The sequence below is a fragment of the Cervus elaphus genome, chromosome 29, assembly GCF_910594005.1.
Source record: "Cervus elaphus chromosome 29, mCerEla1.1, whole genome shotgun sequence".
In the NCBI taxonomy this organism is placed as follows: Eukaryota; Metazoa; Chordata; class Mammalia; order Artiodactyla; family Cervidae; genus Cervus; species Cervus elaphus.
Genome location: NC_057843.1, coordinates 25330094 through 25345107, shown reverse-complemented (window position 1 = coordinate 25345107; position 15014 = coordinate 25330094). Strand labels below are relative to the sequence as shown.

General features: G+C 39.6%; 1 protein-coding gene across 4 annotated transcripts in view; it reads left to right on the top strand.

Moving 5' to 3' along the window:
- Positions 1–15014, top strand: part of ADAMTSL1 (ADAMTS like 1) — a 1078174-nt gene that overhangs the window by 688483 nt on the left and 374677 nt on the right. For all 4 annotated transcript variants that reach the window (XM_043891080.1, XM_043891079.1, XM_043891082.1 and 1 more), the window contains one exon: positions 14269–14505. In XM_043891080.1, coding sequence (XP_043747015.1) covers positions 14269–14505 — 237 coding nt within the window. The remainder of the gene's footprint in view (positions 1–14268; positions 14506–15014) is intronic.

Here is a 15014-nt window from a genome sequence, read left to right as displayed (position 1 = left end):
TCCCAAATTTCTAGAGGATAGCGTGGTGGTGGTGGTTTAGTTGCTAAGTCATGTCCGACTCTTGTGATCCCATGGACTGTACCCTGCCAGGCTCCTCTGTCCTTGGGATTCTTCAGGCAAGAGTACTGGAGTGGGTTGCCATTTCCTTCTCCAGAGGATCTTCCCAACCCAGGAATCAAACCCAGGTCTCCTGCATTGCAGGCAGATTCTTTACCCACTGAGCTGTGATGGCAGTCCAGAGGATTGGGGAGACGCCTTATTAAGCAATGATAGTTTTCTTGCACAGTATCTTTTCTGGAGGGTAGGTGATTAGGGCAGGATGGAGGGGAGATCCAATATTCTGAGGAATATTTCAAGGTAGAGGATTGCAGTGAGAAGGATCAGTTTCTTTAGTTACTAAGTCCATGCAGTCACCTGCAATATAATTTCCAGGATTTTCTTGATACTGTCAGATATAAATATTGACTTTATGAATAACAAGCTTCCCCGGTGGCTCAGATGGTAAAGAATCTGCCTGCAATGCAAGAGATCCAGGTTCAATCCCTGGGTCATAAAGATCCCCTGGAGAAGGGAATGGCAACCCACTCCAGTATCCTTGCCTGGAGAAATCCCATGGGCAGAAGAACCTGGCCGACTACACTCTACGGGGTCGCAAAGAGTCAGACACGACTGAGCAACTAACACTTTCTTTCACTTATATATAACACCATGGAATCAGAATATGGCATTTATGTCATGCCACTCATGTAATACTTTAAACAGCAACATTAGCAGAAAAGGCCAACCACCAAATATTTAAGGATAGAGGTAAAACAGAAGGCCATCCCTCAGGAAGGTAAATGTCATCTTTAAAAAGAGAAAAAAATAAAAAGTCATGTTTTTCCTGACCCTAAATTGGTAAGCTGTATATTTTTTCCAAAACCATTTTAAAGGCCTTTCTGATCTTGCCACCTTAGCTGCTGCTATATAATCGTCCAAATTTCACCCAGTGAATCAACTCTGGGAAGCCATACCCTCTCTTGTCCCACAGTGTAATCTGATCCACCTGTCATCATCAGGGGACATCTGGGATCCATCTTATCTTCCCCACTGGCTAGTTGATTAACCAGAAAATGTTTTGAATTGGATTCATATATGGCAGAACTCCACGAACTTTATGAATTATAATGGAAGCACATTAAAGATCAGTTTGTATTTTTGTGCTTTTAAAGAAAAAGAAAAAACTCTGACCTGGTTAGAATTGAGTGCTTAAAACTTGGAGTGAAAAATATATTAAGTGGCTAAATACAGTAATTCATGGGATCATCCGACTATGTTAAATAAAATATTTTTCTTTCAGGGTGAGGAAGTTCTAGCTCAGTAGCCTAACACAGTTGTCAATATTCAGGCATTATAGTTAGTTGGAAAGAGACAGAAAGCCCCAAAAAATGTGTTCTTTTGCTCTCTCACACTCTAATTCTACTGGATGGTGTCTCTAGCTGAAAGCTGGTGATCTTTAGTCCAGAGCATCCTTCCCACACCATGCTTTTTGCCAGATTCTTGGTGGGGGATATATTTAGTTCAGATAGCTACTAGACTTCAGCAATTTTGCCTTAATCATTACTACCTATGAGATACTTCAAAGATAATGCCCAGGATAGGATGTCAAAGCAGTTAGGGCATCAGTTTCTAAATCGGACTTTTAGGAGGATCAGAAATTATAGTGGTTTCATGGATCAAACTATAATTCAGAACTAAAAATGATGTACATGATGAATCTGTATACAAGTAAGAGTCATTTTGCTATAATTATTATTATGATACTATGGGACAAGAAACCATGATGACTTTGCTTGAGTTTCCACTCCTGCAGCTGGGTGATTCCAGATGCTTCAGGGGTTCAGTGAATGTCTTGAACTATGCTTGAGATGTTTTGGGTTCAACAAAAGAAGCTTTTGCCAAATCCTTCTTCCCTTAATTTTTAAACATGTGTATTTCAAGGGAAATTTGATTCATATGTTTCTGATTCATTTACACTTAAATCATCAAAATGTTATTTTGTAAGAGCTATTTGATGTCCAAGAAGCTTTCTGAACCTGTTTTATAAATCCTCTTAAGTCCTTTTTCTTAAAACAGGAAGTTGCATTTTGCCAAGTACAAATAAACTCAAATGTTAAAAAGGTTCAAGTTCAGTTTCCAATTCTGAACTCCAGGTTTTAAGTGCATTCTCAATTTAGCAAAATTTATTTTCCCACCCCACAGAAGTAGGGGCAGGAGGAAAGACCGTAGTGATGAAAGTGAGTAGAGGTGTTCACAAACATTATTATTCTCAGAGGTATTTCCCTAGTTGTGAAAGTTTATAAAACCTGTGGCAGGTGTTCTTGGAGCTAGTAGATATAGGTGAATTGAGAACAGGAACATCTGTCTGCTTGTTGATTTTCTGTGATATGTTTAAATATGTCTACTTTTTGTCACAGAAAAGAAAACCTAGAAGTCTTAATAGTTTAACTTCACTTTTTAAAATTTTACCTTTGACTGACTTTCAGTCTTATTTATTTTAGTAAAGATGGGAAGACTCAAGACATTTTGTTGAGAAGGAGGGATTCATGAGACTCTATAGTTTTATGTCTGTACTAAGGTGATGTAACTTCAATTTTAAAATGTTATTGACATTCTTTTCTTAAAATTGGATAAATGCAGAAAATTATCTCAGGTTCATATTAAGAGGTCTCTTAACTATATATTACCCTTATAACTTAATGCAGAGGTGATTCAACCTGAACCTGAAATCCCCTTATGGCTGATTCACTTTCATTTATTAAAAGAAAGTAAGACCAATTATAATGGGGTTGGGGACAACTCTAAAACAGTTTGCTCGATTTTCCACTTTATCACTATTTCTTATATTCAGTTCAGTTCAGTTGCTCAGTCGTGTCCTACTCTTGGCGACCCCATGGACCACAGCACGCCAGGCCTCCCTGTCTATTACCAACTCCCAGAGTTTACTGAAACTCATGTCCAATGAGTCACTGATGCCATCCAACCATCTCATCCTCTGTCATCCGCTTCTGCTCCTGTCCTCAATCTTTCCCAGGATCAGGGTCTTTTCAAAAATCAGCTCTTCGCATCAGGTGGCCAAGGTATTGGAGTTTTAGCTTCAACATCAGTCCCTCCAATGAACACTCAGAACTGATCTCCTTTAGGATGGACTAGTTGGACCTCCTTGCAGTCCAAGGGACTCTCAAGAGTCTTCAGCACCACCACAATTCAAAAGCATCAATTTTTCGGTGCTCAGCTTTCTTCACAGGCCAACTCTCACATCCATACATGACCACTGGAAAAACCATACCCTTGACTAGACGGACCTTTGTTGGCAAAGTAATGTCTCTGCTTTTTAGTATGCTATCTAGGTTGGTCATAACTTTCCTTTCAAGGAGTATGTGTCTTTTAATTTCATGGCTGCAATCACCATCTGCAGTGATTTTGAGCCCAAAAAGATAAAGTCTGCCACTGTTTCCACTGTTTCACTATCAATTTGCCATGAAGTGATGGGACCAGATGCCATGATCTTAGTTTTCTGAATGTTGAGCTTTAAGCCAAATTTTTCATTCTCCTCTTTTACTTTCATCAAGAGGCTTTTTAGTTCCTCTTCACTTTCTGCCATAAGGGTGGTGTCATCTGCATATCTGAGGTTATTGATATTTCTCCCGGCAATCTTGATTCCAGCTTGTGCTTCCTCCAGCCCAGCGTTTCTCATGATGTACTCTGCATATAAACTAAATAAGCAGGGTGACAATATACAGCCTTGATGTACTCCTTTCCCAATTTGGAACCAGTCTGTTGTTCCGTGTCCAGTTCTAACTGTTGCTTCCTGAACTGCATACCGATTTCTCAAGAGGCAGGTCAGGTGGTCTGGTATTCCGATCTCTTGAAGAATTTTCCTCAGTTTGTGGTGATCCACACAGTCGAAGGCTTTGGCATAGTCAATAAAGCAGAAATAGATGTTTTTCTGAAACTCTCTTGCTTTTTTGATGATCCAGCAGATGTTGGCAATTTGATCTCTGGTTCCTCTACCTTTTCTAAAACCAGCTTGAACATCTGGAAGTTCATGGTTCACGTATTGCTAAAGCCTGGCTTGGAGAATTTTGAGCATTACTTTGCTAGTATGTGAGATGAGTGCCATTGTGCTGTAGTTTGCTCATTCTTTGGCATTGCCTTTCTATGGGATTGGAATGAAAACTGACCTTTTTCAGTCCTATGGCCACTGCTGAGTTTTCCAAATTTGCTGACATATTGAGTGCAGCACTTTCACAGCATCATCTTTCAGGATTTGAAATACCTCAACTGGAATTCCATCACCTCCACTAGCTTTGTTCGTAGTGATGCTTCCTAAGTCCCACTTGACTTAACATTCTAGGATGTCTGGCTCTAGGTGAGTGATCACACCATCATGATTTTCTGGGTCATGAAGATCTTTTTTGTACAGTTCTTCTGTGTATTCTTACCACCTCTTCTTAATATCTTCTGCTTCTTTTAGGTCCATACCATTTCTGTTCTTTAATGAGCCCATCTTTTCATGAAATATTCCCTTGGTATCTCAAATTTCTTTGGAGAGTACTCTAGTCTTTCCCATTCTATTGTTTCCCTCTATCTCTTTGCATTGATCACTGAGGAAAGCTTTCTTATCTCTTCTTGCTATTCTTTGGGACTCTGGATTCAAATGAGTATATCTTTCCTTCTCTCCTTTGGTTTTCGCTTGTCTTCTTTTCAAGATATTTGGAAGGCCTCCTCAGACAGCCATATTGCTTTTTTGCATTTCTTTTTCTTGGGGATGGTCTTGATCCCTGTCTGCTGTACAATGTCATGAAGCTCCATCCATAGTTCATCAGGCTCTCTGTCTGTCAGATCTAGTCCCTTAAATCTATTTCTCACTTCCACTGTATAATTGTAAGGGATTTGATTTAGGTCATACCTGAATGGTCTAGTGGTTTTCCCTACTTTCTTCAATTCAAGTCTGAATTTGGCAAAACGATTTCATGATCTGAGCCACGGTCCACTCCTGGTCTTGTTTTTGCTAACTGTATAGAGCTTCTCCATCTTTGGCTGCAAAGAATATAATCAATCTGATTTCGGTGTTGGCCATCTGGTGATGTCCATGTATAGTCTTCTCTTGTGTTGTTGGAAGAGGGCATTTGTTATGACCAGTGCGTTTTCTTGGCAAAACTCTATTAGCCTTTGCCCTGCTTCATTCCGTACTCCAAGGTCAAATTTGCCTGTTACTCCAGATGTTTCTTGACTTCCTAGTTTTGCTTTCCAGTCCCCTGTTATAAAAAGGACATCTTTTTTGGGTGTTAGTCCATCCATGGACCACATTATTTGGGTGTGGTCTGTTGATGGACCACATTTCTTCTATACTGCTGAGTAATTGATTCTTGGAATGACAGGTATTATGCAACTGAAAATGCTTTACTTAAAAATTATTAATTACACTCTCAGTTCAACCATGGAAGCCCCCTTGCAGCAGCCACCTTGGAAATATGTTAATTTTATAAAGCTGATTTTATTAAACTTGCTAAACAAGGGGAAAGAGCACCTTGACAGTCTAATTTCTCAAATGGGTAATTTAGGGAAGAAGATGTGCAGAGTTTAGGGGCCATAGTTAGTCACAGGATTGTTTCAGAATGGAAGCTAATTAATGAAGTCTAGTTGGAGAATGGTAGGATTTGTAAACTGGGCAAGTTGCAATATTATTTTTGGAACATAAGTTCATGAATAATTAATATTAAATTAGTTTGTGCTCTTATCTTGGAACACATGGTTCTGAAAGGAGCTGGTGTTAAAACATTTAAGTTTAGAGAATTTGTGCTACATCATACTATCTATTGTTTTCTGACTTATAGCATAGGATTGCAGATTGTGAATTTTGTTTTATTTCTCACAACAAACTACCTATCACAACAAACAAAGTACAACACACACATATTGACTTGTTTAATGACCATTAACTTTTTTCATACAATATTCATAATCAATTAAGCCTTGTTGAGTACCTATGTATCTATAAAATACAATAAAAGTTATCCTTTTCCTTTAATTCTACATCTTATTCACTCTCAGAATGTATATGATACTAACAATGAAATGCCTTTCAGAATTTATATTGTATTTTGAGCTAGTTTAATATCATCTGAAATAAGTGTTTAGTTGTCTACACCCAGTTTTGCCTAGAAAGAATTTATGCCTTCTGAAATGTTAGAGCCTTATATGCTACTTAGTAGTAACGAGCGCTAGTGGTAAAGAACCCACTTGCCAACACAGGAGATGTAAGAGACGCGGGTTCAATCCCTGGATTGGGAAGATCCCCTGGAGGAGGGCATGGCAACCCACTCCAGTGTTCTTGCCTGGAGAATCCTATGGACGGAGGAGCCCAGTGGGTACAGCTCATATGGTAGTAAAGATTTAGACACAACTGAAGCAACTTAGCATGCTTGCAGTAACACTGAATTTTGAGAAAAAAGACAGTGTTCATTTTGTAAAATAGCATAATGCAATTCTCCCAATGCTTATTTGCATGTAAATAGATTTTCAGAGGAAAAAACTTTGTTAAAGAGAACTCTTAAGAAGGATAATGAAGGGGGGGAGGAGCCAAGATGGCGAAGGAGTAGGACGGGGAGACCACTTTCTCTCCTACAAATTCATCAAAAGAATAACTGAACGCAGAGCAAACTTCGCAAAACAACTTCTGATCACTAGCTGAGGTCATCAGGTGCCCAGAAAAGCAGCCCATTGTCTTCGAAAGGAGGTAGGACAAAATATAAAAGATTAAAAGTGAGACAAAAGAGCTAAGGACGGAGATCCGTCCCGGGAAGGGAATCTTAGGTGGCATTGCTTGGAGTAGGGTCCGGGCCTGAGTGCCCTGAGGACAATCGGAGGGAGCTTCTGTGAGTTGCCAACTTGAACTGTGGGAGACCAAAGGAGAGAGTAAATTAACCGGCCGAACACACTGCCGGCCGTTCGCAGAACAAAGAGACCGAGAAAATCCAGAGAAGAGCTCGCAGGCTGCGGACCGGCCCAGCCCCGCCGGAGGCAGGAGGCAGGGGGCAGGGGAAGGTCGCGGCGAGGCACAGGGCGCAGGCACCCGACCGGCACGGGTGGGGACTGGGGCTGGGGACGCAGAGGGCGGAAGGCGCACACACCCGACTGGCGCCAGAGGAAACTGAAACTGGGTCTGTGGAAGGGAGTGGGCGCGCCACACCTGGGGAGAGTGCGCCCACCAAGCCCCTGGCTGCCTGGACCGCTCTGACGGGGAAGGCACAGAGGGCAGGCGCAGCTTTTCCTTCCGCGCTTTTGTGTAACACCCGAGGGCTGGAGCCTCGCGCAGCGCGGGGCGCACTCCATATAGAACACTCGGGAGCCTGAGCAGCGCAGACGGAGAAAGCAGCATCAGCCCCTCCCAGCAGCGCCAGCCCGTCCCTGCGGCGCAAGCCCGCCCCCACAGCGCCAGCCCCTCCCCGCGGCGCCAGCCACTTCCCGCAGAGCGATGGAACTAGCTACCTGAATAAGAGTCCACCTCCGCCCGCCTGTGTCAGGGCGGAAATGAGGCTCTGAAGAGACCGGCAAACAGAAGCCAAATAAACAAAGGGAACCGCCTCAGAAGGGACTGGTGCAACAGATTAAAATCCCTCTAGAAAACACCGACTACACCAGAAGGGGCCTGTATACATCAAGAAGTGTAAGCTGGAACGAGGAGCTATCTGAAACTGAGCCGAACCCACACTGACCACAACAGCTCCAGAGAAACTCCTAGATATAATTTTACTTTTTTCTCTTTTCTTTTTTTTTTTCTTTCCTATTATTTTTTCTTTTTTATTTTTTCTCTTTTATTTTCCTTTAAAATCCCCTATTACTCCCCCATTACTCCTTAACTTTCATTTCCATATATTTTTACCATTTTTTTAATTAGGGGAAAAAAAATTTTTTTTTCTTTCTTTTTTTTTCTTTTTCTTTTTTCTTTTTTTCTTCTTCTTCTTTTTTTTTCTTTCCTTTTTTTCTTTTCTATTTTCTATTTTTCTTTTTCTCTTATTTCTTTTCAAGTCCTCTAGTACTCCTCTACTACTCCTTAATTTTCATTTTCAATACATTATAACCTTACAAAAAAAAAAAAAAAAGAAGAAGAGAAGCCCTATTTTTAAACCGAAGATTATTCTCTCCCTATCTTGACTCTCTGTTTTCTACCTCAGAACACCTCTATTTCTTCCTCTCCCCTTCTCTTCCCAATCCAATTCTGTGAATCTTTGTAGGTGACTGGGCTACGGAGAACACTCTGGGAACAGACAGCTGCGTAGATCTGTCTCTCTCCTCTTGAGTCCCCCTTTTTCTCCTCCTGCTCATCTCTATCTCCCTCCTCCCTCTCCTCTTCTTCATGTAACTCTGTGAACCTCTCTGGGTGTCACTAACGGGGGAGAATCTTTTCGCCATTAACCTAGAAGTTTTCTTATCAGTGCTGTATAGTTGGAGAAGTCCTGAGGCTACAGGAAGAATAAAACTGAAATCCAGAGGCAGGAGACTTAAGCCCAAAACCTGAGAACACCAGAAAACTCCTGACTACATGGAACTTTAAGTAATAAGTGACTGTCCAAAAGCCTCCATACCTACACTGAAACCAACCACCACCCAAGAGCCAATAAGTTTTAGAGCAAGACATACCATGCAAATTCTCCAGCAACGCAGGAACATAGCCATGAACGTCAACATACAGGCTGCCCAAGGACACACCTAACACATAGACCCATCTCAAAACTCATTACTGGGCACTCCATTGCTCTCCAAAGAGAAGAAATCAAATTGCATGCACCAGTACACTGACGCAAGCTTCCCTAACCAGGAAACCTTGACAAGCCAATCGTCTACCCCACCCACGGGGTAAATCCTCCACAATAAAAAGGAACCACAGACCTCCAGAATACAGAAAGCCCACTCCAGACACAGCAATCTAAACAAGATGAAAAGGCAAAGAAATACCCAACAGGTAAAGGAACATGAAAAATGCCCACCAAGTCAAACAAAAGAAGAGGAGATAGGGAATCTACCTGAAAAAGAATTTAGAATAATGATAATAAAAATGACCCAAAATCTTGAAAACAAAATGGAGTTACAGATAAATAGCCTGGAGACAAAGATTGAAAAGATACAAGAAATGTTTAATAAAGACCTAGAAGAAATAAAAAAGAGTCAATTAAAAATGAATAATGCAATGAATGAGATCAAAAACACTTTGGAGGGAACCAAGAGTAGACTAACGGAAGCAGAAGATAGGATAAGTGAGATAGAAGATAAAATGGTGGAAATAAATGAAGCAGAGAGGAAAAAAGGATCAAAAGAAATGAGGACAACCTCAGGGACCTCTGGGACAATGTGAAACGCCCCAACATTCGAATCATAGGAGTTCCAGAAGAAGAAGACAAAAAGAAAGGCCATGAGAAAATACTTGATGAGATAATAGCTGAAAACTTCCCTAAAATGGGGAAGGAAATAGCCACCCAAGTCCAAGAAGCCCAGAGAGTCCCAAACAGGATAAACCCAAGGCAAAACACCCCAAGACACATATTAATCAAATTAACAAAGATCAAACACAAAGAACAAATATTAAAAGCAACAAGGGAGAAACAACAAGTAACACACAAAGGGATCCCCATAAGGGATGGGGACGGGACCACACCTATCAATAATTACCCTAAATGTAAATGGGTTGAATGCCCCAACCAAAAGACAAAGATTGGCTGAATGGATACAAAAACAAGACCCCTATATATGCTGTCTACAAGAGACCCACCTCAAAGCAAGAGACACATACAGACTAAAAGTGAAGGGCTGGAAAAAAATATTTCACGCAAATGGAGACCAAAAGAAAGCAGGAGTCGCAATACTCATATCAGATAAAATAGACTTTCAAATAAAGGATGTGAAAAGAGACAAAGAAGGACACTATATAATGATCAAAGGATCAATCCAAGAAGAAGATATAACAATTATAAATATATATGCACCCAACATAGGAGCACCGCAATATGTACGGCAAACACTAACGAGTATGAAAGAGGAAATTAATAGTAACACAATAATAGTGGGAGACTTTAATACCCCACTCACAACTATGGATAGATCAACTAAACAGAAAATTAACAAGGAAACACAAACCTTAAATGACACAATGGACCAGCTAGACCTAATTGATATCTATAGGACATTTCACCCCAAAACAATCAACTTCACCTTTTTCTCAAGTGCACACGGAACCTTCTCCAGAATAGATCACATCCTGGGCCATAAATCTGGTCTTGGAAAATTCAAAAAAATTGAAATCATTCCAGTCATCTTTTCTGACCACAGTGCAGTAAGATTAGATCTCAACTACAGGAAAAAAATTGTTAAAAATTCAAACATATGGAGGCTAAATAACACGCTTCTGAATAACCAACAAATCATAGAAGAAATCAAAAAAGAAATCAAAATATGTATAGAAATGAATGAAAATGAAAACACAACAACCCAAAACCTATGGGACACTGTAAAAGCAGTGCTAAGGGGAAGGTTCATAGCATTACAGGCTTACATCAAGAAACAAGAAAAAAACCAAATAAATAACCTAACTCTACACCTAAAGCAACTAGGGAAGGAAGAAATGAAGAACCCCAGGGTTAGCAGAAGGAAAGAAATCTTAAAAATCAGGGCAGAAATAAATGCAAAAGAAACTAAAGAGACCATAGCAAAAATCAACAAAGCTAAAAGCTGGTTTTTTGAAAAAATAAACAAAATTGACAAGCCATTAGCAAGACTCATTAAGAAACAAAGAGAGAAGAACCAAATTAACAAAATTAGAAATGAAAATGGAGAGATCACAACAGACAACACTGAAATACAAAGGATCATAAGAGACTACTACCAGCAGCTCTATGCCAATAAAATGGACAACTTGGATGAAATGGACAAATTCTTAGAAAAGTATAACTTTCCAAAACTGAACCAGGAAGAAATAGAAGATCTTAACAGACCCATCACAAGCAAGGAAATCGAAACTGTAATCAAAAATCTTCCAGCAAACAAAAGCCCAGGACCAGATGGCTTCACAGCTGAATTCTACCAAAAATTTAGAGAAGAGCTAACACCTATCTTACTCAAACTCTTCCAGAAAATTGCAGAGGAAGGTAAGCTTCCAAACTCATTCTATGAGGCCACCATCACCCTAATTCCAAAACCAGACAAAGATGCCACAAAAAAAGAAAACTACAGGCCAATATCACTGATGAACATAGATGCAAAAATCCTTAACAAAATTCTAGCAAACAGAATCCAACAACATATTAAAAAAATCATACACCATGACCAAGTGGGCTTTATCCCAGGAATGCAAGGATTCTTTAATATCCGCAAATCAATCAATGTAATACACCACATTAACAAATTGAGAGATAAAAACCATATGATTATCTCAATAGACGCAGAGAAAGTCTTTGACAAAATTCAACACTCATTTATGATTAAAACTCTCCAAAAAGCAGGAATAGAAGGAACATACCTCAACATAATAAAAGCTATATATGACAAACCCACAGCAAGCATCACCCTCAATGGTGAAAAATTGAAAGCATTTCCCCTGAAATCAGGAACAAGACAAGGGTGCCCACTCTCACCACTACTATTCAACATAGTGTTGGAAGTTTTGGCCACAGCAATCAGAGCAGAAAAAGAAGTAAAAGGAATCCAGATAGGAAAAGAAGAAGTGAAACTCTCACTGTTTGCAGATGACACGATCCTCTACATAGAAAACCCTAAAGACTCTACCAGAAAATTACTAGAGCTAATCAATGAATATAGTAAAGTTGCAGGATATAAAATTAACACACAGAAATCCCTTGCATTCCTATATACTAACAATGAAAAAACAGAAAGAGAAATTAAAGAAACAATACCATTCACCATTGCAACAAAAAGAATAAAATACTTAGGAGTATATCTACCTAAAGAAACAAAAGACCTATACATAGAAAACTATAAAACACTGATGAAAGAAATCAAAGAGGACACAAACAGATGGAGAAACATACTGTGTTCATGGATTGGAAGAATCAATATTGTCAAAATGGCTATTCTACCCAAAGCAATCTATAGATTCAATGCAATCCCTATCAAGTTACCAACGGTATTTTTCACAGAACTAGACCAAAGAATTTCACAATTTGTATGGAAATACAAAAAACCTCGAATAGCCAAAGTAATCTTGAGAAAGAAGAATGGAACTGGAGGAATCAACCTGCCTGACTTCAGACTCTACTATAAAGCCACAGTCATCAAGACAGTATGGTACTGGCACAAAGACAGAAATATAGATCAATGGAACAGAATAGAAAGCCCAGAGATAAATCCATGGACCTATGGACACCTTATCTTTGACAAAGGAGGCAAGGATATACAATGGAAAAAAGACAACCTCTTTAACAAGTGGTGCTGGGATAACTGGTCAACCACTTGTAAAAGAATGAAACTAGAACACTTTCTAACACCATACACAAAAATAAACTCAAAATGGATTAAAGATCTAAATGTAAGACCAGAAACTATAAAACTCCTAGAGGAGAACATAGGCAAAACAGTCTCCGACATAAATCACAGCAAGATCCTCTATGACCCACCTCCCAGAATATTGGAAATAAAAGCAAAACTAAACAAATGGGACCTAATGAAACTTAAAAGCTTTTGCACTACAAAGGAAACTATAAGTAAGGTGAAAAGACAGCCCTCAGATGGGGAGAAAATAATAGCAAACGAAGCAACAGACAAAGGATTAATCTCAAAAATATACAAGCAACTCCTGCAGCTCAATTCCAGAAAAATAAATGACCCAATCAAAAAATGGGCCAAAGAACTAAACAGACATTTCTCCAAAGAAGACATACAGATGGCTAACAAACACATGAAAAGATGCTCAACATCACTCATTATTAGAGAAATGCAAATCAAAACCACAATGAGGTACCATTACTCGCCAGTCAGGATGGCTGCTATCCAAAAGTCTACAAGCAATAAATGCTGGAGAGGGTGTGGAGAAAAGGGAACCCTCTTACACTGTTGGTGGGAATGCAAACTAGTACAGCCGCTATGGAAAACAGAGTGGAGATTTCTTTAAAAACTGGAAATAGAACTGCCATATGACCCAGCAATCCCACTTCTGGGCATACACACTGAGGAAACCAGATCTGAAAGAGACACGTGCACCCCAATGTTCATCGCAGCACTGTTTATAATAGCCAGGACATGGAAGCAACCTAGATGCCCATCAGCAGATGAATGGATAAGGAAGCTGTGGTACATATACACCATGGAATATTACTCAGCCGTTAAAAAAGAATTCATTTGAATCAGTCCTAATGAGATGGATGAAACTGGAGCCCCTTATACAGAGTGAAGTAAGCCAGAAAGATAAAGAACATTACAGCATACTAACACATATATATGGAATTTAGAATGATGGTAACGATAACCCTATATGCAAAACAGAAAAAGAGACACAGAAATACAGAACAGACTTTTGAACTCTGTGGGAGAATGTGAGGGTGGGATATTTCAAAAGAACAGCATGTATACTATTTATGGTGAAACAGATCACCAGCCCAGGTGGGATGCATGAGACAAGTGCTCAGACCTGGTGCACTGGCAAGACCCAGAGGAATCGGGTGGAGAGGGAGGTGGGAGGGGGGATCGGGATGGGGAATACGTGTAAATCTATGGCTGATTCATATCAATGTATGACCAAAAATAAATAAATAAATAAATAAAAATTTAAAAAATAAAAGAAAAAAAGAAGGATAATGAAGTAATCAGGTGTTGGCTCTGGTAAAGTATCTATCTGCAATGCAGAAGACACAGATTTGATCCCTGGGTCAGGAAGATCCCCAGGAGTAGGAAATGACAGCCCACTTCAGTATTCTTGCCTGGAAAATCCCATGGACATTGGAGCCTGGTGGGCTAGTATCCATCAGATCTATTTCAAGCTGGTTTCTTTTCCATTTTACTTCTATCGGAAAATGTATTTCAAGCTGATGACTTTCTCAAATTTCTACATTTTGAGAGCCAAATAATCATATGACCTTTCAGATGCTATGGGAGGATCCATCTGTAGTGATAGAACATTTACTTTGTTTCCTATGACTTGGAGCATTCTGCTGCTCTAGGTTTCTGTTTGAGGCTTTTCTTTTAACCTATGCTTCTCCCACCCTTCTTTTTCTTCTCCAGGACTGTCCACCAGAAGCAGGTGATTTCAGAGCACAGCAGTGCTCAGCTCATAATGATGTCAAATACCATGGCCAGTTTTATGAATGGCTTCCTGTGTCTAATGACCCTGACAACCCATGTTCCCTCAAGTGTCAGGCCAAAGGAACAGCCCTGGTTGTTGAACTTGCACCTAAAGTCTTAGATGGGACTCGTTGCTACACAGAATCTTTGGATATGTGCATCAGTGGTTTGTGCCAAGTAAGTGCCAGCTTCTTTGCATTCTATTTTTCTGGAGGGATTTGTGTCAATAGCTTTTGTGTAGTCCTGCTATCTGAATAAACGTTTTCTAGCATTGATAAGCTATCTGAATTTCTAGCATTTCTAGCTATCTGAATTAACGTTTTCTAGCATTGATAAGTGATGACCCATTGGAAAATTGAGGTTCAACATCAGTTAAAACTATAAGAGCTTTATTTTATATTAAGGAAAAGTGGGCTAGAGTTTTTCTTTCTTTCCTGATGTCTCACTTGAATATAGTAGAATAAAACTTCAAAAAAAAAAAACTTCAATATTGTGTATCACGTTTGTACTAGATTTTGAAATTACCTCTACTTTGGTTGTTCCTGAAATAATGGTGTGTGTGTGTGTGCGTGCGCATGCGCACGCATGTGCGTGTATGTATATTTGTATTTGGAGGCATCAACTTTCATTTATTTGTAGCTTCAGAGTTTCTCAGGTAAGATTTCTTCTAAAATGTCCAAGTATAC